At 49.3% G+C, this 21,666-nt stretch overlaps 2 protein-coding genes across 3 annotated transcripts in view; one reads left to right on the forward strand and one right to left on the reverse strand.

The window, feature by feature from the left end:
* The window catches only part of MX1 (MX dynamin like GTPase 1), a 46,308-nt gene extending 38,661 nt beyond the window's left edge, over positions 1-7,647 (forward strand). For both annotated transcript variants that reach the window (XM_043474463.1, XM_043474462.1), the window contains 3 exons: positions 2,429-2,505; positions 3,840-4,079; positions 7,070-7,647. In XM_043474463.1, the coding sequence (XP_043330398.1) occupies positions 2,429-2,505; positions 3,840-4,079; positions 7,070-7,300 (548 nt within the window). In that variant the 3' untranslated portion in view covers positions 7,301-7,647. The remainder of the gene's footprint in view (positions 1-2,428; positions 2,506-3,839; positions 4,080-7,069) is intronic.
* Positions 7,648-13,637: 5,990 nt separating this feature from the next.
* The window catches only part of TMPRSS2 (transmembrane serine protease 2), a 43,601-nt gene continuing 35,572 nt past the window's right edge, over positions 13,638-21,666 (reverse strand). The window contains exons 11-14 of the mRNA XM_043474464.1: positions 21,133-21,228; positions 17,198-17,340; positions 16,852-17,004; positions 13,638-15,130 (exon numbers count right to left, since the gene is read on the reverse strand). Of these exons, the coding sequence (XP_043330399.1) occupies positions 15,119-15,130; positions 16,852-17,004; positions 17,198-17,340; positions 21,133-21,228 (404 nt within the window). The 3' untranslated portion in view covers positions 13,638-15,118. The remainder of the gene's footprint in view (positions 15,131-16,851; positions 17,005-17,197; positions 17,341-21,132; positions 21,229-21,666) is intronic.

Here is a 21,666-nt window from a genome sequence, read left to right on the forward strand (position 1 = left end):
AGGGAATGGCAACCCACTCCAGTATTCTGGCCTGGAGAATCCCATGGGCAGAGGAGCCTGACGGTACAGTCCCTGGGGTCATAAAGAATGGGACAACACTGAGTGAGCACACAAACACACACCAGTTTACTGGTGTTAGATATGAAATACTGCAAGGTTGCAATGAAAGTTTGCAAATGAAAGATATGCATAGGGTGTGACGTGCTTCTGTCACATGTGCTTCTGTCGGAGGAGTGGTGAGGGCGGGACCACCCTTTTGGCATGTGGTCATGTTCACCAGCATAGCTATCTTTGAGCCCGGTCATTAAGGGTTTTTATGAAGGTATAATCAATTATCCAGCTTCCCTGGTGGTTCAGATGGTAAAGAGTCTGCTTGCAATGAGGGAAACCTGAGTTCGATCCCAGCATCGGGAAGATCCCCTTGAGCAGGGAATGGCAACCCACTTCACTATTCCTGCCTGAAGAATTCCATGGACAGAGGAGCCTGGAGGGCTACAGTCCATGGGGTCACAAAGAGTTGGACATGGCTGAGCTATTAACACACACACCCACACACACACAATCAATTATCCCATAGAAGCATAATCAATTTTTAATTCAATCTCCAGCCCGTCCTCTAGCCCCCAGAAGTTGGGAAGGGGGAAGCTGGGTTGGAAGTTCCAGGCTTCTAATCAAAGGCTTGGTCTTTCTGGTGACCAGCCCCATCGTGAAGCTGTCTAGGGCCACCTCGTTAGAACAAGTGATGCTCCAGGATATTCTAAGGGGTTTAAGAGCTCTGTGTTAGGAACCAGGGACAGGAACCAGAAGTATGTTTCTTATCATACCTCACCTCCCTCTACTCCACCACTTTGCATACTTCACAATCTCAAAGCACTATTGTTTATTCGAAATCTCTGAGGAGTAAGGTTGACTAAACAGCTGTACATTATGGGAGTGGGCTGATCCTCTGAAGTGTGGCATGAACCTGAGACGGTGTCAGCGTGGTCACGTGCCAATCAGAAGCCACGTCGGCTCTGTGGAGGAGAAGCACAGTCCCTCACAGTACTCACCACCTGCTTCTCCTCGAGAATCTTCACTCCCTGGTCTCCTATTTACTGCTCTGAGCTTCCTGAATCTCTTCTCTGTCATCTCCTTGGCCAACACCCTCCTCACTCAGATTTCAAGGGTCTCATTTTAGCCTCAAGTCATCATCTTGAGGATCCGTGAACTCGAAGGGGTGAAGGAAGGACAGCCTTTTCACAGTTGATAAGACATGTGTTTTTTTTTTCCCCACTTTGACCTTTTATTTATTTTTGGCCGCACGGGGTCTCCCTCCTTGCTGCGCACAGTCTTTCTCCAGGTGCAGCAAGTGGGGGCTGCTCTCCAGTCGCCGTGAACGGGCTTCTCGTTTCGGTGGCTTCCCTTGTTGAGGGCCGCGGGCTCCAGGGCCTGTGGGCCTCAGTAGGTGCAGCACGCGGGGTCAGTAGTTGCAGCTCAGGGGCCCTAGTGGTTGTGGCATACAAGTTTAATTTCCCCTCAGCTTGTGGGATCTTCCTGGACCAGGGATCAAACTTGGGTCCCTTGCGTTGGCAGATGGACTCTTATCCACTGAACCACCAGGGAAGTCTGAGTGGCTTCCCTGGTATTTCTAATTAAATTTTACCTTCGGGCTTAATAACTACAAACTAAAGTCTGTAATGGTGTCTTGTTGATCAATTGTGCATTCTTCATTCAGTCCCAAAGGAAATTCTTGTGTAATACTTCAAGGCTTTCTATTTACATACCTATTTCTGTTGAGAAAAGTATAATATATAGCCAAAACATTTCAAAGCATAGCAGCCAGTGGTTAGCACTGGTCCAGTGGTTAGGACTCTGTACTTCCACTACAGGGGCAAGGATTCAATCCCTGGTCAGTGAACTAAGATCCCATATGCCTCACAGTGTGGCCAAAAATAAATTTCCCAGCATAAAGATACTGTACATCAAACTAAGATAACATTCTGTGAGGAAGTCAAGTGGAAATATGAGTTTCAAAATAAAATGAAATAATGTAAGTTTTCTGATTGAAACGAGTTTGTTCACCTATTTCTTTCAAGTGGATAACAGAGCTATTTTGATTCCATTGATGTATTTTAAAAAGTGATGTGTTTTACTATAAATATTAAACTATTTATAGCAACAGAAATTGCATTCTTTGCAACTATTTATACTTGGGATGAAAATTTAAACATCAGATAAATATTTCAGGAGACATTTAGATTTTTAAAATTCCTCCAGGATGTTTTTGAGTAAGAAAGCACACCGTCTTCCTTCAGAAAGAAAGAAGATTGGGGGTGGGGAAGAGGGAGGCAGGGAACTGTTTCTACTGTTTCATCCTCTTATTTTTTGCAATTTATGAAGTCATGGGTCCTTCCAGCAAGACTGGACATCTCTGTCTTTCTTTCACCAGATATAATCCGGAATACCTTCACAGATGTTTCAGGAAAACACTTTAGTGAATTTTTCAACCTCCACCGAACTGCCAAGGTAAAACTGACCATTAAGTTACTTTAAAAAAAAAATGTAGGCCTGACACTAGAAAACAGATTTCTTAGATTAAGACTATTCAACCTTTATTATGTATTTGGAGAAGCAAATAGTCAAGATCAATAGTGAATTTAAGATATGAGCAGTGATGTCTCGTTAAAGGCAGTAAGAGGGAGAGAAAGAGAGAAAGAATTCAGAAGGAAAATATTTAGTCCCAGGAACAGAGGAGAGCCATAGTAAGTGTGGAACCCTGTTACAGCTGAAGAGAATGTCCTGAATCTGGAAACTCATTGAGGAAACCAAATAGGAAAGACTCATCCGATCTAGGAACCGGGGCTCCCCCTAGTCCTGGCTTGGGCTGCCTAGTTAATACCACTGCAGACACGTAATATTTTATTTCTCATTGTCCAGGAGACAGATGGAGGTGCTGGTGGCCTTCTCATTAGTGTCTTCACGAAACAGGAGGCTGAGGGCAGGGGTAGAAAGAGAGCTCCCTGGGGTCTCTTCGCAGAGGGTCACTAACCGCTTTGTGGGGGCCCCACCCTCATGACCTAATTACCTCCCAAAGACCCCCAACCTCCAAATGCTGTCCTGTTGAGGATTAGGCTTTCAATGTATGAATCTGGTGGGGATGCCAACCTTAGACCCAGCACCCAGCAGAGATGGGAGGGCTGGCTCTGCCTTTTGCAAGCCAGAGGTCTTGGGGCTTCTTAACCTGCCTGGGCCTCTGATTCCTCATCTCCAGAATAGGACTAAGAGTGCCCTTTGAGTCAGAAGGAACATAGAGAAGAAGATTTAGGACCACACTTGGCATCACACATCATACTCTGGCATTCAGTGAAGTCAGGGGGTCCAGGTAACTTTCTGTGTAAAGGGTCCCCTCTTTGACTTTCTGGCAGCCAGTTCCTCTAAACTCCAGGAACATGAAATATATGGAATTTGACTGATAGAATCTGGCCCCCATCTTATCCCTGTGAGTTCTCTGGTAGAAAAATATTCCTCCTCCTCAGATGGAAAAGTCTATAAAAGGGAAAAGGAAGAAAGCTGGAAATCAGGCCTGAGAACAGAGCCCATGCAGGTTCCCAGGCCCTGGGGATGCAAGGTCTGGTCATCTGTGTGTCTCATGCTTCCTGGGAAATTCTGACCCTCGGCCCAGAATGGGAAGCCCCACTCCCTGCCCAGAGAAGCTATTGTGGGGATAGAAGGCTGCTCCAAAGCCACCAACTCTTCTAGATGGCATCTGCTAGAGGTGGCCTTTGCAGTGGAGCTATCTTCCTGTGACCCAGTGATTTGTTTCTCGATGGAAATTCTGTTGTGTTTCTCTTTTGCTATAGTCCAAAATTGAAGACATTCGATTAGAAAAAGAAGAAGAAGCTGAGAAGTCCATCCGGCTACATTTCCAAATGGAGCAGTTGGTCTACTGCCAGGACCAGGTGTACCGGCGTGCATTGCAACAGGTCAGAGAGAAGGAGGCAGAAGAAGAAAAGAAGCAAAAATCAAACCATTTTCAACAAACCCAGCCCTCAGAGCCCTCCGCAGCTGAGATCTTCCAACACCTGACTGCGTACCACCAGGTGAGTCTGCTAGTCTCGGGACAGTGCTTCTCATCCATTCTTTTTTTCTGAGAATGAAGAGCTTGTCTCTTCAGTCTTGTCTCTGTAAGGGGACCACCAGGCCCATCTTTCAGCCCTTGGTAAGCCTCTGTAGGAGCAGTTCGATCAGACATGAGAAGGGTTGTTACTTAGAGCTGCTTGCATCTGGTTTGGGCTGACTGTGTGGCCTCCGTCAAGTTATTTAACCTCTCTGAGCCTTAGCTTTCCTCTCTAAAAGGAGGTAAAGTGATTACCTCCTCCCAGGGTTCTTGTGAATATTCAGCAGGAGGAGTGTGGACGGCAGTGACCACTGGCCCCGGAGAAGCTGCCACTCACAGAGACTTATACTTTGATTGCTACCCTACATTTTGGGCTTCTCAGGCGACACTAGTGGTAAAGAACCTGTCTGCCATTGCAGGAGATGTAAGAGACATGGATTCAATGCCTGGGTCAGGAAGATATCCTGGAGGAGGGCATGGCAACCTATTCTAGTATTCTTTCCTGGAGAATCCCATGGACAGGGGAGCCTGGCAGGCTATAGTTCATAGGGTTTCACAAGAGTTGGACATGACTGAGCAATGTAGCACATGCACCCTACATTTCAAATAACTTGAGGGCCCATCTAATTCATCTAGAGAAGGATGCACAGCTCAGAGCCTGGGGGTATGTGAAAGTCTGGACAGGAAAACAAATGGCAACCTCCTGGTTTACCAGATGTCTCCATCACTTCAGGCAGTTTCTCACACCAACCATGCTCACACATCTCCAGGATCTTCCGGAGATGCAAATGTGGTGGTGGGGGGCAGGTCTGAGATGGGGCACAATTCTGCATTACTGACAGGCTCCCAGAGGATGCCATGTTGCTGGATGGGGATACACTCTGAGCAACAAAGCTCAAACGGTCAGAACTCTGCAGACCCTGGGATGTGCATGGGTGTGTGTGAAGCCATTAAAGAGGGAAGCCCTGTGCCCCCTTGGTTTCTCTTGCAGCCAAGCTCACCCCCGCCCCAGTGCTGTCTGGCAGAACCTTTGAGACTGAGTAATACACACAGATACACAAATATTAAAGCCTTCACCTGCTTGGGTGAGGCCCACCCACATTCTTGAGGATGATTTCCTTTACTTACGTAAAGTTGACTGATTGGAGCTATTAACCACATGTACAAAATATCTCCACAGTGATACCTAGATGAGAGTTCCACTGAATAAGTGGATCTACAACCCAGTCAAGCTGACACATGAAACTGACCATTATATCTGGGGAAAGGCTAGGGCTTGTTTTATATCGATAAGTATAAACCAAGGAACTGGCTTATGCAGTTATGGAGGCTGGCTCATCAAGTCTGAGGTAGGTAGGACAAGCCATGCAGAAAACCAGGCAGGTGCTGAATCTGCAGACCACAGGCCAAAGTCCTTCCTCAGAAGAATTTCTACCTGCAGTGGAGGAGTTGACACCTTTGTGCCTTTAAAAAATTTCTTATCCAAGAACATCAGGAGACCCCTGATGTTCCTTCTTAAATATCCGTTTGGGGAGTCTCAGAAGTGTTTTAAAGTTCTCTTTGTGTAGGTGGTACACACACCTGGAGTTTATTCCTACTTCTTTTCTCATCTTTGTACCTCCTGTCAATGAGACTTTTCTTCCATGACATCTCATTTGTTGATTTCTGTATGTTGTCTTACATTTGTTAATCATGCTGATTCTCTTAAACTGTCTGTGGTGGTTTTACATCTGTTTCTCCTGAGTTTTCCCAACAAACACTCACCCCTCTGCAGTGAGTGGTGGTTTTACACTCTCCCTGCTCTTTCCAGTTTTTATACCTCAAATTTTTTTGCCTCATCTGGTCCCTTCAGTGCTACTTGAAACCAGTCGACCAGCAGACAGCTTTGCCCTGTCCCAACTAAGGAGAACTCCCTACTTTTCCTATCAAGTATGATCCTCACTGGCTAAAGTCAAGGTGTTAGCAGGGCTGGGTGCCTTCTCGAGGGTCTAGAGGGAGAATCTCTTTCTTTGCCTAGTCCAGCAGAAACAAAGGAAAATAGTCAAGTAAAGCAAATTAATATCGGGTTGGCCAAAAAATTCATTTGGGTGTCTGCCTTTTTTCATTTATCTGATTAAATTTATTCTTTGGATAAATTTTTTTAATAGACCAAAAGAGAGCAGAGGACATGGGTGAGGTGGGAAGGGGGTATTGTCTCAGGAAGGACTCCCTCAGGAAGAGGGAGAAAGGAAATTTGAAAGTGACTTCCAGCGTGCTTAGAACTCAGAGGGCTCCCTTCTGTGGCTTTTGAGAGCCCACCTCCTTTTGTGCTAAATAATTTCAGCCTTGATTTAAAAAAAAAAAAAAAGAGGTTATAGAATCTTCTAGGCAGAGTTGTAAATAATTTTAAAATGTAGGTTTTTACATTTTATTTTTAATTGGAGGATAATTGCTTACAATGTCATGTTGATTTCTGCCATACAACAACAAGAATCATCTGTAAATACACATATGTCCCCTCCCTCCTGAACCTGCTCCCATTCCCTCACCCCCATCCTACCCCTCCAGGTCCTCACAGAGTATGGAGTTGAGCTCCATGTGTTATATAGCAACTTTCCATTAGCTATCTGCTTTACCCATGGTGATGCATATGTTTAAATGCTCCTCTCAGTTCATCCCACCCACAGACTGCGTCCACAGGTCTGTTCTCCGTCGTTTTAGTACTCCGTGCATTTACCTTCTTAGGGCACGTTTTGCCCTCTTCCACCAGCAGTAACCATTCAGTGGTCAGGAGAGGCTGGTGGGAGCCCAGAGTCAGGGTGGGTCCCTATCCTGGTGCTGCCCAGACCGCAGGATGCGGGCGGGTTTGAAACCCAAGCGAGGACTATGCACCCACGGGGTCTGGGTCCCTGCCGGAGTGCCGAGGTGAAGTCAGGGTCTCCTGGCTGCCCCGGCCCCTGACCCTCGTGTGAACTGCGCCTTCCTTCCTCGCAGGAGGTCAGCACCCGCATCTCCAGCCACATCCCCTTGACCATCCAGTTCTTCATGCTCCGGACGTATGGCGAGCAGCTCAAGAAGAGCATGCTGCAGCTGCTCCAGGACAAGGACCAGTACGACTGGCTGCTAAAGGAGCGCACCGACACCAGAGAGAAGAGGAAGTTCCTGAAGGAGCGGCTGGAGCGGCTGTCCCGCGCGCGGCAGCGGCTCGCCAAGTTCCCGGGCTGAGCCCGCCGTCCGCCCAGCCCCGGGTCTGCAGGGGGTGGACCTCCGACAGCTCCCCCGACGGCCGCACGCCCTTAGCTGCCCGTTTCACAGGTGCCTCAGTGGTCAGCCTGTAGCCGTAGTCTCTGCTGTCTCTGAGTGGATAAGCACACTGGCTTCAAGCTTCAGGTGATTTCCTTCGATGCCTCACCCCTCTGTCAGTTACTGATCCCCACATAGCACTGTACAAGGGTCATTCCAATTTCTGTAATAGCCTTTGACACCCCATGTTTGAGGAGCCTGAGTGCCACATTTGTGAATGCATACCGAAGCCTCTTTCTTCGATTTGTAATAAACTCCTTTCTACCAGACATTTCTCTGATACTTTCTTTTTTGATGTTTATTTATTTTATTGTTATTTTGCTTGCACCGGGTCTTCATTGCTGCACCTGGGCTTTCTTTAAGTGTGGCGAGTGAGGGCTGCTCCGTACCCTGCTATAGCTGCGGCTTCCCATTGTGGCGGCTTCTCTTGTGGTGCACGGGCTTCAGGGTGCCTGGGCTTCAGTAGTTGTGGTGCCTGGGCTTCATTGCTCCTAGGCATATGGGATCTTCCCAGATCAGGGATCAAACCTGTGTCTCCTGCATTGGCAGGTGGATTCTTATCCACTGTGACATCACGAAGCCCTCTCTGACACCTTCTTTATTTGGGAGACGTTTGGTGGGAATCTGTGGAGCAATCAGTGGATGCTAAGGCTGCCCTCTGTACTGGGTCAGGTCAGAAGGAATGGTTGAGCGAAAGAACGTGGTGGGTTATTCATAAAAGGCTAGAAGGGAAGTACGGAATAAAGTTAAAGAAATGGGACAGAAGGTGAAGCAATCGGCATTTGTCATTTATAATGTATGCTGATCGAGCATCCAGGCTGCTTAATTGCTGGATGCCTGGTGTGGAGCTAAAAGGTGAAAGCCTAGGTTGAGAGAGGTCACTGCCCACCTGGGGGGATTTTACAGCAGATGCTGTTCTAGTCTGGGAGGTGAGAAGGCGGAATGTTAACCACGTGTTACCTAGAAGGAGCACAGTAGAGTCCCGACCGGCCTCCTTGGACTAGGCAGCCATGGAGACATGCAGACACCCAGCCAGAAAGGGAGTGGCTGCCTCATGAGCTGTCCACTCACTCCCAGGCCAAGCTGGACAACGGCTTGTTGGAAGAGGTGGACTAGCTGCACTGTCCCCTCCCATCCAGCCCCTGCCCCACCCCCACCCCTGGCCCCTTCTGACACTCAGGATCCCACAATCCTCAAAGCTTGGGACAATGCGAGAATTTTTGTACAGATTATTACTTTCTTGGGCTCCAAAATCACTGCAGATGGTGACTGTAGTCATGAAATGAAAAGACACTTGCTTCTTGGAGGAAAAGCTATGACCAACTTAGACAGCATTTTAAAAAGCAGAGACATTACTTTGCTGACAAAGGTCCTTTAGTCGAAGCTATGGTTTTTCCAGTAGTCATGTGTGGATGTGAGAGCTGGACCACAGAGAAGGCTGAAAGTCGAAGAACTGATGCTTTTGAGCTGTGGTGTTGGAGAAGACTCTTGAAGAGTCCCTTGGACAGCAAGGAGATCAAACCAGTCAATCCTAAAGGAAATCAGTCCTGAATATTCATTGGAAGGGTTGATGCTGAAACTGAAACTCCAATACTTTCGTCACCTGATTCGAAGAGCCAACTCATTAGAAAAGACCCTGATGCTGGGAAAGATTGAAGGCAAGAGACGGGGACGACAGAGGATGAGATGGTTGGATGGCATCACTGACTCAATGGACATGAGTTTGAGCAGGCTCCAGGAGATGGTAGGGGACAGGGAGGCGTGGCGTGCTGCAGTCCATGGGGTCGCAAAGAGATGGACACAACTGAGCGACCGAACAACAAATATGTAAGTGATGCTCTGAGATTTGGAGCTGCTGCCCCCTGGTGGCTGGCTGAGTAACTGCTCCAGTATCAGGCGGCCCAGTCCCCCAGGGCAGAATCTGCCCCGACCAGAAACAACAGGTGTCACTGTTGCCAAGGATTCTTCTTTGCTGATGTAGTTTTCCTAGAGATTCCTAGACAGATGGGGGAAGAAAGCCGACAGTATTTCAGAGAACAGGAAATTCCCTGGGGGAACAAGCCCACTGGGGATTCACAAGGTGCTCATTTTCCTTTCGTGAGGTGTCCAGGAATCCCTCAGATCTGTCTTGACTGGCCATCGATAGGGGAGAAGTACACTGTCTCCCCTCCTATCTGTTGAGGAGTCAAGCAGAGGCAGCCCTGGAGTCCACTCTGTGTGAGTCCATCACTCAGAGGGCAGTGGGGCTCAAGCAACCCCCGTCTCCCCACCCCAGTCCCCCATCTCCCATCTATGAAGGGCAACACCAGGATCAGAGCCTGCCTCTCCAGACTCTGCTGCCGGCTCCACAGCACCGGCTTGAAGGTCCATCAGCCTGGGCAGACTCAACTAGAAGAGCAATCATGCCTACTCAGGGACCCTCACTCCAGGCAAGTCTGGGGCTCAGTTGACCCCAAAGTATGGGGCTGAGTTTGGAGCAGAGCTAGGAGAGGAAGTAGACAACGTTGAAGTGACAGAACCAGGAAGCCTCGGTTTTCCAGAACACAGGATCTGCTGGTGGTTAATAAATGCTGTGGGAGGGAGTGGGCATAGTAGATGCCAGGCACATGTCCAGATGACTTGCTGGTTGCTTGACTATCTTCTAAGATGCTATGGAGCACCTACCTTTATTACTTTCCTTCTTGGAGCAAAGAGCAAAGGCAAAAGCAGCCAGTCAGGAAAGTCCCCACAGTCAGCTACTGTGTGGGAGGAAAGGAATCCAATCCAACTGGTAAACCAGGAAGCCTTAAAAGCAGCTAATGGGGCACTGACCTTGGCTTTCCAAGGTTCAGTGGATCCAAGTGATCAGTGGATTTTCAGGGGATTATGAGTTCAGGTTCTTTAATCACAGCAAAACGATGGCTCAAACACCGATATTTATGAGGTTAATTCATTTAAAATGAAATAGCTGGTACATTATGGGCTTTTGCATGTGGCCCAGTGGTAAAGAAACTGCTTGCAATGCAGTAGACGTGGGTTTGATATCTGGGTAGGGAAGATCCCCCAGAGAAGGAAATGGCAGCCCACTTCAGTATTCTTGCCTGGAGAATCCCATGGACAGAGAAGCCTGGTGGGTTGCAGTCCATGGGGTTGCAGAGAGTCAGAGAATGCAGGCACAGCTGCATTAATGATTTTTCAAAACAAAGAATTGATGCTTTTGAACTGTGGTACTGGAGAAGACTCTTCAAAATCCCGTGGAAAGCAAGGAGATCAAACCAGTCAATCCTAAAGGAAATCAGTCCTGAATATTCATTGGAAGGACTGATGCTGAAGCTGAAGCTCCAATACTCTGGCCATCTGATGCAAAGAACTGACTCATTGGAAAAGACCCTGATGCTGGGAAAGATTGAAGGCAGGAGAAGGGGACGACAGAGGATGAGATGATTGGATGGCATCACCAACTCGATTTTCATGAGTTTGAGCAAGCTCCGGGAGTTGGTGATGGACAGGGAAGCCTGGCATGCTGCAGTCCATGGGGTCATAAAGAGTTGGACATGACTGAGCAACTAAACTGAACTGAACTACTTTGGAAGTAGCATAAATTGCACATTTTTCTTAAAACACTGGGCACCCTGGGGGAAGAGCTCTGGCCTGTACCACATCATACATCACCCTCTCTGTGTCCAAAGCAGAAAAGGACTGTGGCTATGGGATAGGACTCCAACCCGGAGTATATGTGTGTGGGGGTCCTCTTCACAAAATCAGGTCTAGGGTGAAGTCTTGGTCAGAAGAATAAAGTCTCTGAATTTCGAGCCAGATCAGGGCAACCCCAGGAGTACCAGAGAGGAGCTTAGAACAGACCAGGTACCTGAGTTTAAGGCAGGACTGCCCCCTCCCCGCCCCCACCCCTCATAACAGCTCAGTGAGGACTGAATCAAAGTTAATTCATTCTCCACCCTGGAAACTCACTTACTTCCCCAGCTGCAAGAAGCCACAAAGTGATCAACACAGATTCCACACCTTTAGTACTCGTGTGTCCACTTTAGTATTTTGGGTTAATTTATATTAAGCAAATTAATGTATGTCTCTTGTAAAGGTTTAACTACAGAAATATCTATTTCCCTAGTTTCAGCATTCAGGCTGGATCTTTCTCTGTTGTTTGTTTATATTTATTCATTTGGCTACACTAGGTTTTAGTTGCCACACGCAGGATCTTTGATCTTCGTTGTAGCATGTGGGATCTAGTTCCACCTTGGGATTAAACCCAGTCCCCCTGCATTGGGAATATAGACTCTTAGCTACTGGACCACCAGGAAAGTTCCCTGGCTGGATCTTTTAAGTGAAATCAGCTTTGTTCAAAATTAAAGCCACTCACGGGAGGAAGACTCCAAAATGAGAAATACAACTGAAAAAGATGTCAGCTACCCTGCCACAGGGACACATTTAGGACACAGTCCATCTTCATTATTCACAGATTCCTTACCTGTAGATCCACCTACTCATTAAAGTTGATTTGTTACCCCAAATGAACACGAGCAGCCTTTCGTGGATACCAGCAGAGGAGCAAAAATATTGAGCTGCTGACTGAGTTTGAATATGGCTACCCTGCCTTCCCGTTTCAGCTCAGACTGTGAACAAGTATCCTTTTCGGTTTATTTAGTGCCATGTTGTTTAGCATTTTTGTATTTTTGGATGGTGATGCCAATGTTGAAATGGCCCCAAGCAGGATGGGAAGTGCTGTCTAATCTCCTAAGTGCAGGAAGGCTGGCTGTGCCCTCCAGACAAAACACGTGTGCTAGAGAAGCGTCCTTTAGGAGTGAGATATGGGGTTGCTGGCCATGAGTTCAATGTTAATGAATTGACAGTATCTACCAATAAGGTGTCTTTAAGCAAACACACAGTAAACAAAGCTCTATGGCAATCAGGTGACAAAGGCTGGTGGCTGGCAGGCCCCTGCCCCCCACTTGTCCCCTTTTGTCGTTGCTGTTCAGTCGCTAAGTCATGTCCGACTCTGTGTGACCCCACAGACTGCAGCACGCCAGGCTTCCCTGTCCTTCACCATCTTCTGGAGCGATCAAACTCATGTCCATTGAGTTGGTGATGCCATCCAACCATGTCATCTCGTCCTCTGTCATCCGCTTCTCCTCCTGCCCTCCCCTTCTCCTCCTGCCTTCAATCTTTCCCAGCATCAGGGTCTTTTCCAATGAGTCAGCTCTTAGCATCAGGTGGAGAAAGTATTGGCGCTGTAGCATAAAAGATTTTAAAGATGGCCCACATCAAAAAAAAAAATCCTTAAAAAAATATTATCTAACAAAACACGTGTTTTCTTTACTTTTTGTGTTACAACTTTTACCATAATTTTAACACAAACTGACATAACGCAGACAGTTCTCTCCAATCACCTGTTACACGTTGGGACCTGCCAGATTTGGGCTATTTGAAGAATATGCGTGGAGTTCTCTTCCAGGGAGGAAAACATTTACCCCCTCTCTCTCTCTCCTACCTGTGGTCACAACGCTGGGGGGCTGAGACACATGTTAAGGAAGACGCTCTGCTGCTGTGAGCTCACAGGACTTTTAGGGGAGGAGATGCTAGACTCAAGTTTGAGAAGGCAGACTCTGAGGACTCTGGGGTCACAGAGAGTTCTAGAAGGGAGTTGGGTCTCAGGTTCTGTATCTGGGAGAAATGGGAGGTACAGGTGATGCTCCTTAAGGAGCTTGGTTACCTCTTCCAGCAGGGGTCCCCAGGCCCTAGGATCAGTTCTGGTCCAGGCTGCACAGCAGGAGGGGAGTGGTGATGGGAAACTTCATCGGCCGCTTCCCATCGCTCCACCTGAACCATCCCAGCTCATGAGAAAACTGTCTTCCATGAAACTGACCCTTGGTGCCAAAAAGTCGGGGGCTGCTGTCTTCCCTAGTGGCTCAAACGATAAAGAATCTGCCGGGAATGCAGGAGACCTGGATTCAATCCCTGGGTTGGGAAGATACCCTGGAGAAGGGAATGGCTACCCACCCCAATATTCTTGACTGGAGAATCCCATGGACACAGGAGCTTGGCAGGCTACAGTTCATGGGGTCACAAAGAGTTGGACATGACTGAACAATTAACACTCTCACACTTGCACTTTGCTGTCCTACAGGACAAGCTGTGAGGGCCAGCAGGGCAGCCAGGAGACCACATCTGCCCCACCCCACCTGACCTCACCCCCTGCCAAGCCACCATGCAGCGGCTGCCTTGACATCTAGGCCCCACACGGAAATGCAGACTGGTTCTGCTTGCACATGTTTGAAAAACAAAAAAATGCATAATTTATTGGTACAGTTTTTCACAATTGAATTTTACAGTTTAAAAAAGATACAAAACAAAGAACAAACAGTGGTCACATAAATTAAAAGAAGCACTAAAGAAGGCACGCTTGCTCACCATCTTGACGCTTTTTAAAATCTGGCTCGGGAGCAGGCAGGTCAGGATGGCCCCTGGGGATGCTGCCGCCCGAGCATCCTGCTAGCGGATCGTCCTGACTTCCACTCCAAGGCCAAGTCCTAATGCAGAATCATTCAAGTCGTTCTGCGAAACCACTGTGTCAGAGAGGAGGCAGGACCTCACAGCACCCGTGTTTACGCTTCACACTTGGTCACTGAAGCCTGACTCTCCCCTGCAGGGGAACTTGAGGAGTGGCTGGAAGGGGCCACGGGGAGGCCCTCGCACACCCCTCTCTCCTTTCTCACAAGCCCAGATGCTGGGCTTCAGGACAACATTTCCAGAACATTAAATTGGGAGCAGTCACTTTGTGAAAGCAGCTCACGTCGGCTACTGCTCACACAAGCAAAGGCAACAGTAGTTTCAAAAAGCTAAGAGTAGGACTACGGCCTGGTTTCATGGGCACTGAGGTAGTAACAGGTAGACGCTTTACAGGAAACAGTGTTTCTTTAATTAGTATCCCTGATTTCCCTGGGGGAGCTCAATTTCCAGGTGAATGATTAGCAGGCTTTAAGAGGGTCAGCAGGCACCCCACTCGGGGTGAAGACCTCAGTGGGGACCCAGGGCATTGCACCATCTTCAAGGGAGGCCAGGGAGAGCCTGGAGAATTAAGGCAGGTCTCCCTGGGTGGAGGGCCCCCAGCAATGCTGGGGGTGATCACATATGTTCCCAGGGCTCTGTCTACACACCCCCCAAAAGAAAAAGGTTTGGGTCCCCTTTCAAGTGGCTATCAAGTCATCACCCATGAAGAGTTGGTCCCTTTATTTCCAGCCAGCACTCTGGGCTGCTAAGAAGGCACTCAAGAATGTTCATCAAATTCTCTCGTGGGGAGACAGGCCCTGGGGCTACCCCAAGTGGCCTCACCAGCAGTAGCCCCAGAGGCTGGCCCCTGCAGGTCCTGCCAGGCTTTTCCCCTTCCTTTCTCAAGCCGTCCAGCAGCTGAGAAGTCGCCAGCCCCATGTGCATCCAAGAGGGGTCCCTGGAATGGGGCCCGAGGGAAGGTCCCCGTGGGGCAGACACCATCCCCTTGCTCTGCACTGGCTCTGCTGTCCACGTCCAGCCAGCCTCCCCAATCAGACGAGGGTTCTGGAAGGGTGGGCCCAGGGGTAGTGGAGCCACGGGTCTTCACAGGACTGTGGAAAGGGCCAAGACATACAGGATCATGATCAAATAAAAACAAAAGGACCTGGAATCACTTCAAAATATACGTAGTGCATGGAGATTAAAAATCAGCCCCTTCATTTTCTTGTGGAATGTTGCCAAGGACCCAGGCCGTACAGATTAGCTGTTTGCCTGTTCAAAAAGGAAAAAGAAATGATGTTATTTTCTTAAGACAAACAAAGGTAGAAAATTATTTTTCCCCTACATTGACAGGGAGGGCTTCCCTGGCGGCTCAGTGGTAAAGAGTCCACCTGCCAACCCAGGAGACACGGGTTCCATCCCTGATCCAGGAAGATACCACGTGCTTCGGAGCAATTAAGCCCATGCACCACAACTGCAGAGGCTGGGATCGAGAGCCTGTGCTCCACAACAAGAGTGCAAGCTACACTGCTTCAGTCTCGCCAGATTCTTTGTGACCTCATGGACCGAAGCCCGCCAGGCTCCTCTATCCATGGGACTCTCCAGGCAAGAATACTGGGGTGGGTTGCTGTGCCCTCCTCCAGGGGATCTTCCCAACCCAGGGATCGAACTCGAGTCTCTTACGTCTCTCTGCACTGGCAGGTAGGTTCTTTACCACTAGCGTCACCTGGGAACCCCCCCATAAGAGAAGCCACTGCAACGAGAGAGAGGCCTGCGTACACCACGAGAGAACGTCTGTGCAGAATAAAGACCCAGCACAGCCAAGAATTAAATAAATAAATTATTTAAAGAGTAAGACAAAGGGATATTTTTTTCTACAGCATGAAGGTTGGGTTAGACTGACAGAGGAGGAGAACAAGAGGTATGTGCAAATGCCCGGGGACAGGAAGGGCCGGGATGTGGGGGGGGGGGGGGTCCAATCTCTCAGCACCGCTGGGACACAGGCGTCTCTGGGCCCACCAAGCATGACCTTAGCCTCTGAAAGTCATCCGGGGTCTACTTAGTCCTGCTTTCTACCCCACCTCCTCTGTCGTCATCCAGCCCCCCCACTTCCCGCTGCTGAGCCAGCAGCTTTGCCTAGACAGTGCCTGTTTGCTCTCTCATCCTGGAGGGACAGTCACCCCTTGGCCTGCCTCACCTCCCCCCCCCCAGTCTCCCCAGGACCCCTCCCAGCTTCCCTCCATCATGCAGTCCTCAATGGGACAATGGGGGTCATGTATTTCCAGTACTCGGCCCTTTGCAGGGTGGGGACTGGCTGGGCCCTGAGTCACTTGAAGGTGTTAGGTCAGGTTTTCGCTCAGGGGAGATGCAGGCCAGGCCTCACCAGGCAGTGCCCTCAGCTTCTGCCCCATCTCCTGGCACCTGGGCACCTTTGGAGACTTGAGGGAGACAGGACTTTCACCTGGAACCTAGCCCTGGAAGGAGCCAAAATCTGTGAGCACTGCCCAGTCCCAAGGCCCCAGTGATGGACAGACATCTGGTCCTCACCCAGGATCTGGGCAGAACCCAAGACTGGGCTCCGCTGAGTATCATGCACCCGGCCAGAAGCCAGAGGCAGCAGGGGCGCCAGGAAACCCTGGGATCGTTCCCTTCTCACACCCTCTGCTTGTACAAGAGACAACAGTTGCTCCCTTGGGTGCCCGTGAGAGCCCAGAGAAGGACAGGGCCGGGTCACGGCTGGCTGACCTGCCTCCCTCTGCTCTCTGCCCGTCACCAGAAGTTTGATGCAATGACATCTGAGTAGGTGAATGGAGCTATTAGAGCCAGAAGCAAGCCCATCACAGGGAGCCCTGGACCCTGCAAAGCTGGGCCCCAGAAGTTTGCATCCAAATGCATACGGGGAGGGGTGCCACCTGTCACAGGCCCACACCTCCAAGACCTCCGGGCTCTGACACAGTGAAGTGGGGAGCCGATCAGGAGGATGGAAAGGTTACCCTCATTTGTCGATAGATCCAGTCTGTGAACATGGTCACGTTCCCGTACACTCCCGGTCTGTACGCCTTGGCACAGCCTGACCCCCAGCTCGTGTCTCCGATCAGCCACCAGACGCTGCTCTTCAGAGTGACCAGAGGACCTCCACTGTCTCCCTGGGGGACACAGCAGGTTACAGAGCAGAAGTCAATCCACAAGCCGCAGAGGCCAGAGGGCAAGAAGGTGGGATGAGGGCTCAGCAGGGTGAAGGGAGAGTCTCTGGGTCTCCTCCAACCCCGGGTCCCAGGTACGGGAGGGGTGCACCTCATGGGCCCAGTGGGAGCCGGGCAGGGCCTAGCTGGCCATCACCTGGCAGGAGTCGACGGTGCCCTGCAGGTAGCCTGCACAGATCATGGCGGACGTGATGAGGTTGTTGTACATGTACTTGTTGTTGCACTGCCAGGGCTCAATGAGGTGCACCATGGCCGCGTTCAGGTCATCCGAGGTCTTCCCTGCAACAGAGGACAGCACAGCTCACAGGAAGCCTGGTCTCCCTCCTGGACACGTGGACATGTGACCACGCCTCTCCTCCAAAGCCGGCTCCTGGGGAACCCGGGCACCTTTCAACTGCTGGGGCATGTGTTTAAAGCGGCTCTAGATTGTGTTTGGGGAGGACTACCTGCCTCTGGGCTGTGGACCAAGCTCCAACTGTGTCCTAGAGTCACCTGCTCATCGCCCAGCCACGTGGTTCCCTGGGATCACTTCTCCTCCTCCACTGCTCTCTTCTCTGGACAGTTCCCAGGGCGGCACCAGGAGCTCCTGTGTTTCCACCTCAAGCACCCCAACCTTTCTCAGCCCCACGTGATCCTCCACCCCTGACTGCCTGCCCTCGGCTCCCTGCACGTGGAGACCTCCAACCACTTGCAGGTCTGTGCTGTCTCTGGCACCCACCTGCTGCATAGATGTTTGCTAGGCTCTGCGGGTTTGGGGGCTGAAGCAGGGCCTCTCCTGGAGTACTTCCCTGCCCTAAGCCACACCACTTGATCCTCCTGAAGCCGGGAAGCGGCCCCATGCCCCACCATGGGGCTTAGATCACGAGCACGAAGCAGGACCCCCGAGACTCCTCACTCTCCCGTGACACTCCATCCATCAGCAGATTTGGTGGCTCTGCCCTACCCCCACACCCACCTCCCTGGTCTGAGCCACCTTCTTGTCTCGCAGGATGTGGCAGTGGTCTCCTCACCATGCCGCCTACCTTTTCTGTGAGTCCCTACTTAGCCGTCCAACCATGTCACTCCCTAGCAGCTCCCTGTCCCACTTGGATTAGAAACCAGTGCTATCATCATAGCCTACAATACCCTATGCAACCTGACTCCAGACTGCCCTCTCACCCCTGGTTCATCATGCCCTGGCCACACTGTTCCTAAGACATTCTTGTTATGTTGATTTCAGCTCAAATATTCCCTCTTCCAGGAAGCCCTCCCTGACCACCCCTCACTATGACAAGCCTCCACCGTTTGAAAGCACCTAGTTTCTCATTTCCTATCTGAGCACAATCTGCCTGCCCCCGCCCCAGCACCCATAGGAGAATGTGAAGCTTCTGCAGGCAGAGGTTTTGTCTTAGTTTGCTCACTGTTGCTTTCCCAGCCCGTGGAAGGTGCCCCACAGATCATGGCTGACTTTCCCTTCGGTCTTGGCTGCTCGGGAAACTTGCTCACAACTGGAAGGATCAACCCAGGAGCTTCTCTAGCCCAGATGCCAGGATACGCAGCCCAGCTGCCGTCTCTCCCTTCTCCCTCTAAGTCACTCTGCCCATGTACTATTCACCTTGCCAGCCTTCCTGGCACCAGGGACCAGTTTCATAGAAGACAATTTTTCCACGGACCAGGGAGGTGGGGGGATGGTTTCAGGATGATTCAAGTGCATCACATTTATTGTGCACTTCGTTTCTATTATTACTACATTGTGATAATGTGGTAATGAAAGCAATGGGGAGCAGCTATAAATACAATGAAGCTTTGCTTGCTCACCCGCCGCTCACCTCCTCCTGTGTGGCCTGGTTCCTAACAGATCACTGACTAGCACCAGTCCACGGCCTAGGGTTTGAGACCCCTGCTTTAAAGAATTCCTTGTAGGTGTGCCCTAAACACTTCTGGAAGGATGTAAACAATATATTAATATAAATGTACCACTAAGCACATCTACACACTCAGCAGTGGCCACGGGACTGGAAAAGGTCAGTTTTCACTCCAATCCCAAAGAAAGGCAATGCCAAAGAATGTCCAAACTATCACACAGTTGCACTCATCTCACACGCTAGCAAAGTAATGCTCAAAATTCTCCAAGCCAAGTTTAAACAGTGCATGAACCATGAACTTGCAGATGGTCAAGCTGGATTTAGAAAAGGCAAAAGAACCAGAGATCAAATTGCCAACCTTCTTTGGATCATTGAAAAAGCAAGAGAGTTCCAGAAAAACATTTACTTCTGCTTTGTTGACTACGCCAAAGCCTTTGACTGTATGGATCACAACAAACTGCAGAAAATTCTTAAAGAGATGGGAATACCAAACCACCTTACCTGCCTCCTGAGAAATCTGTATGCAAGCCAAGAAGAAACAGTTAGAACCAGACATGGAACAACAGATTGGTTACAAATCAGAAAAGGCAAAGCTGTATATTGTTACCCTGCTTATTTAACTTATATGCAGAGTACATCATGAGAAATGTTGGGCTAGATGAAGCACAAGCTGTATTCAAGATTGCCAAGAGAAATATCAAAAACCTCAGATATGCAGATGACACCACCCTCATGGCAGAAAGTGAAGAACTAAAGAGCCTCTTGATGAAAGTGAAAAAGGAGAGTGAAAAAGTTGGCTTAAAGCTCAACATTCAGAAAACTAAGATCATGGCATTCGATCCCATCACTTCATGGCAAATAGATGGAGAAACAATGGAAACAGTGAGAGACTGTTTTGGGGGGCTCCAAAATCACTGCAGATGGTGAATGCAACCATGAAATTAAAAGATGCTTGCTCTTTGGAAGAAACTCTATGACCACCCTAGACAGCATATTAAAAAGCAGAGACATTACTTTGCCAACAAAGGTCCATCTAGTCAAAGCTATGGTTTTCCCAGTAGTCATGTATGGATGTGATAGTTGGACTATAAAGAAAGCTGAGCACGGAAGAACTGATGCTTTGGAACAGTGGTGTTGGAGAAGACTCTTGAGAGTCAATCAAACCAGTCCATTCTAAAGGAAATCAGTCCTGAATATTCATTGGAAGGACTGATGCTGAAGCTGAAGCTCCAATACTTTGGCCATCTGATGCGAAGAACTGACTCCTTAGAAAAGACTCTGATGCTGAGGAAGATTGAGGGCAGGAGGAGAAGGGACGACCGAAGATGAGATGGTTGGATGGCATCACTGACTCGATTTTCATGAGTTTGAGCAAGCCCTGGGAATTGGTGATGGACAGGGAAGCCTGGTGTGCTGCAGTCCATGGGGTCAAAAGGAGTCAGACCCCACTGAGCGACTGAACAGAACTGAAGCACATCCAATGCTCCATATAAAGGAAACAGCCACGATCTCTTCATTTGAAAAGTGTTATCAGAGATGAAACCAAATTATAACTGAAGGCAGCAAGGCCAGCCTGCGTCAGGAGAGTCTAGAGCCTCTTCTCCTCTGTGTGGTCAGGGCAGGAGGACTAGGCTTTGATGACCTGCGGCCAGTCACACAGGCCCATCCTCACCGAGACCGTTATCCTCAGCATCAAAGGCTGGCAGACTTCCAGGCAGCCCGTTAATGACTATGTGACTTGAACGCAGTGGGTCATGTGCCTCTCATGTTTAGATGGCTTCTACACTCCAAAAAGCAGTTTTCACTCACTGTTCCATTTGTTTTTTTAATTAATTTTTTGATGTGGACCATTGTAAAAAAAAGTCTGTTAAATTTGTCACAGTATTGTTTCTGCTTTATATCTTGGTTTTTTGACCACGAGGCATGCGGGATCTTCGCTACCTGACGAGGGATTGAACCCACACCCACTGCGCTGGAAAGTGAAGTTTTAACCATTGGACCACCAGGGAAGTCTTTGAATTTAATCTTAATCAGGGCACTGTAGTAGGTAGGGCAGGTAGGATTTTCCCATCTAGCATGTAGAGAAACTGAGGCAAATAGCCTGGGTGAATCACGCAAAAGTCATCCAATCATTCAGTGGTAGAACCAGGATCAAAACCTAGATCTCCCACATCTGAACCCATGCTCTGATTCATGGGACCTGCAGACCCTGTGCCAGGAGACTCACCTTTCTCGTAGGTGGCTCCCCACCCGGAAATCCAGCAGGACTGAGTTGGCTCCAGCATCATGCCTGGATTGGGCAGACACACTGGTTTCACTTTGTCTGTTTCATGAAGAGAAAACACCATGAGCAGGTCTGGTCTAACTGAAGGCTTCGGGTGATGGTCTGCACCTGGACCTTCCCATGTGCATGCACTGGGCCTGGGACCACCACCCTGCGGCCCAAGGAGACTTCTAGATTCCAATGTGCCCTAGCATCCTCTTCCTCTCCCTGCCAGGACCCTTTTTCTAAGAGACAAGAAGTTCCCCTCTGGAAGTTAGGGTTTGGGAAAACTGAAGGTCCACAGTCAACAGTCCTGTGATGCAAATAGTTGACACTTTCCATGGTGTGGCTGCATCAACGACAGACTAAACTGATGACAAAGAAGGTAAATGATCAGTGTACTATAATTAAAGGCACAGTGTCAGCTGTCACTGGCCAGACCCTGATTATGAAAGGACTTGTGTAGACGTGCATGTGTGCTAAGTCGTCACTGTGTGG

This window comes from Cervus canadensis, chromosome 7 (genome assembly GCF_019320065.1).
Source record: "Cervus canadensis isolate Bull #8, Minnesota chromosome 7, ASM1932006v1, whole genome shotgun sequence".
Taxonomy (NCBI): domain Eukaryota; kingdom Metazoa; phylum Chordata; class Mammalia; order Artiodactyla; family Cervidae; genus Cervus; species Cervus canadensis.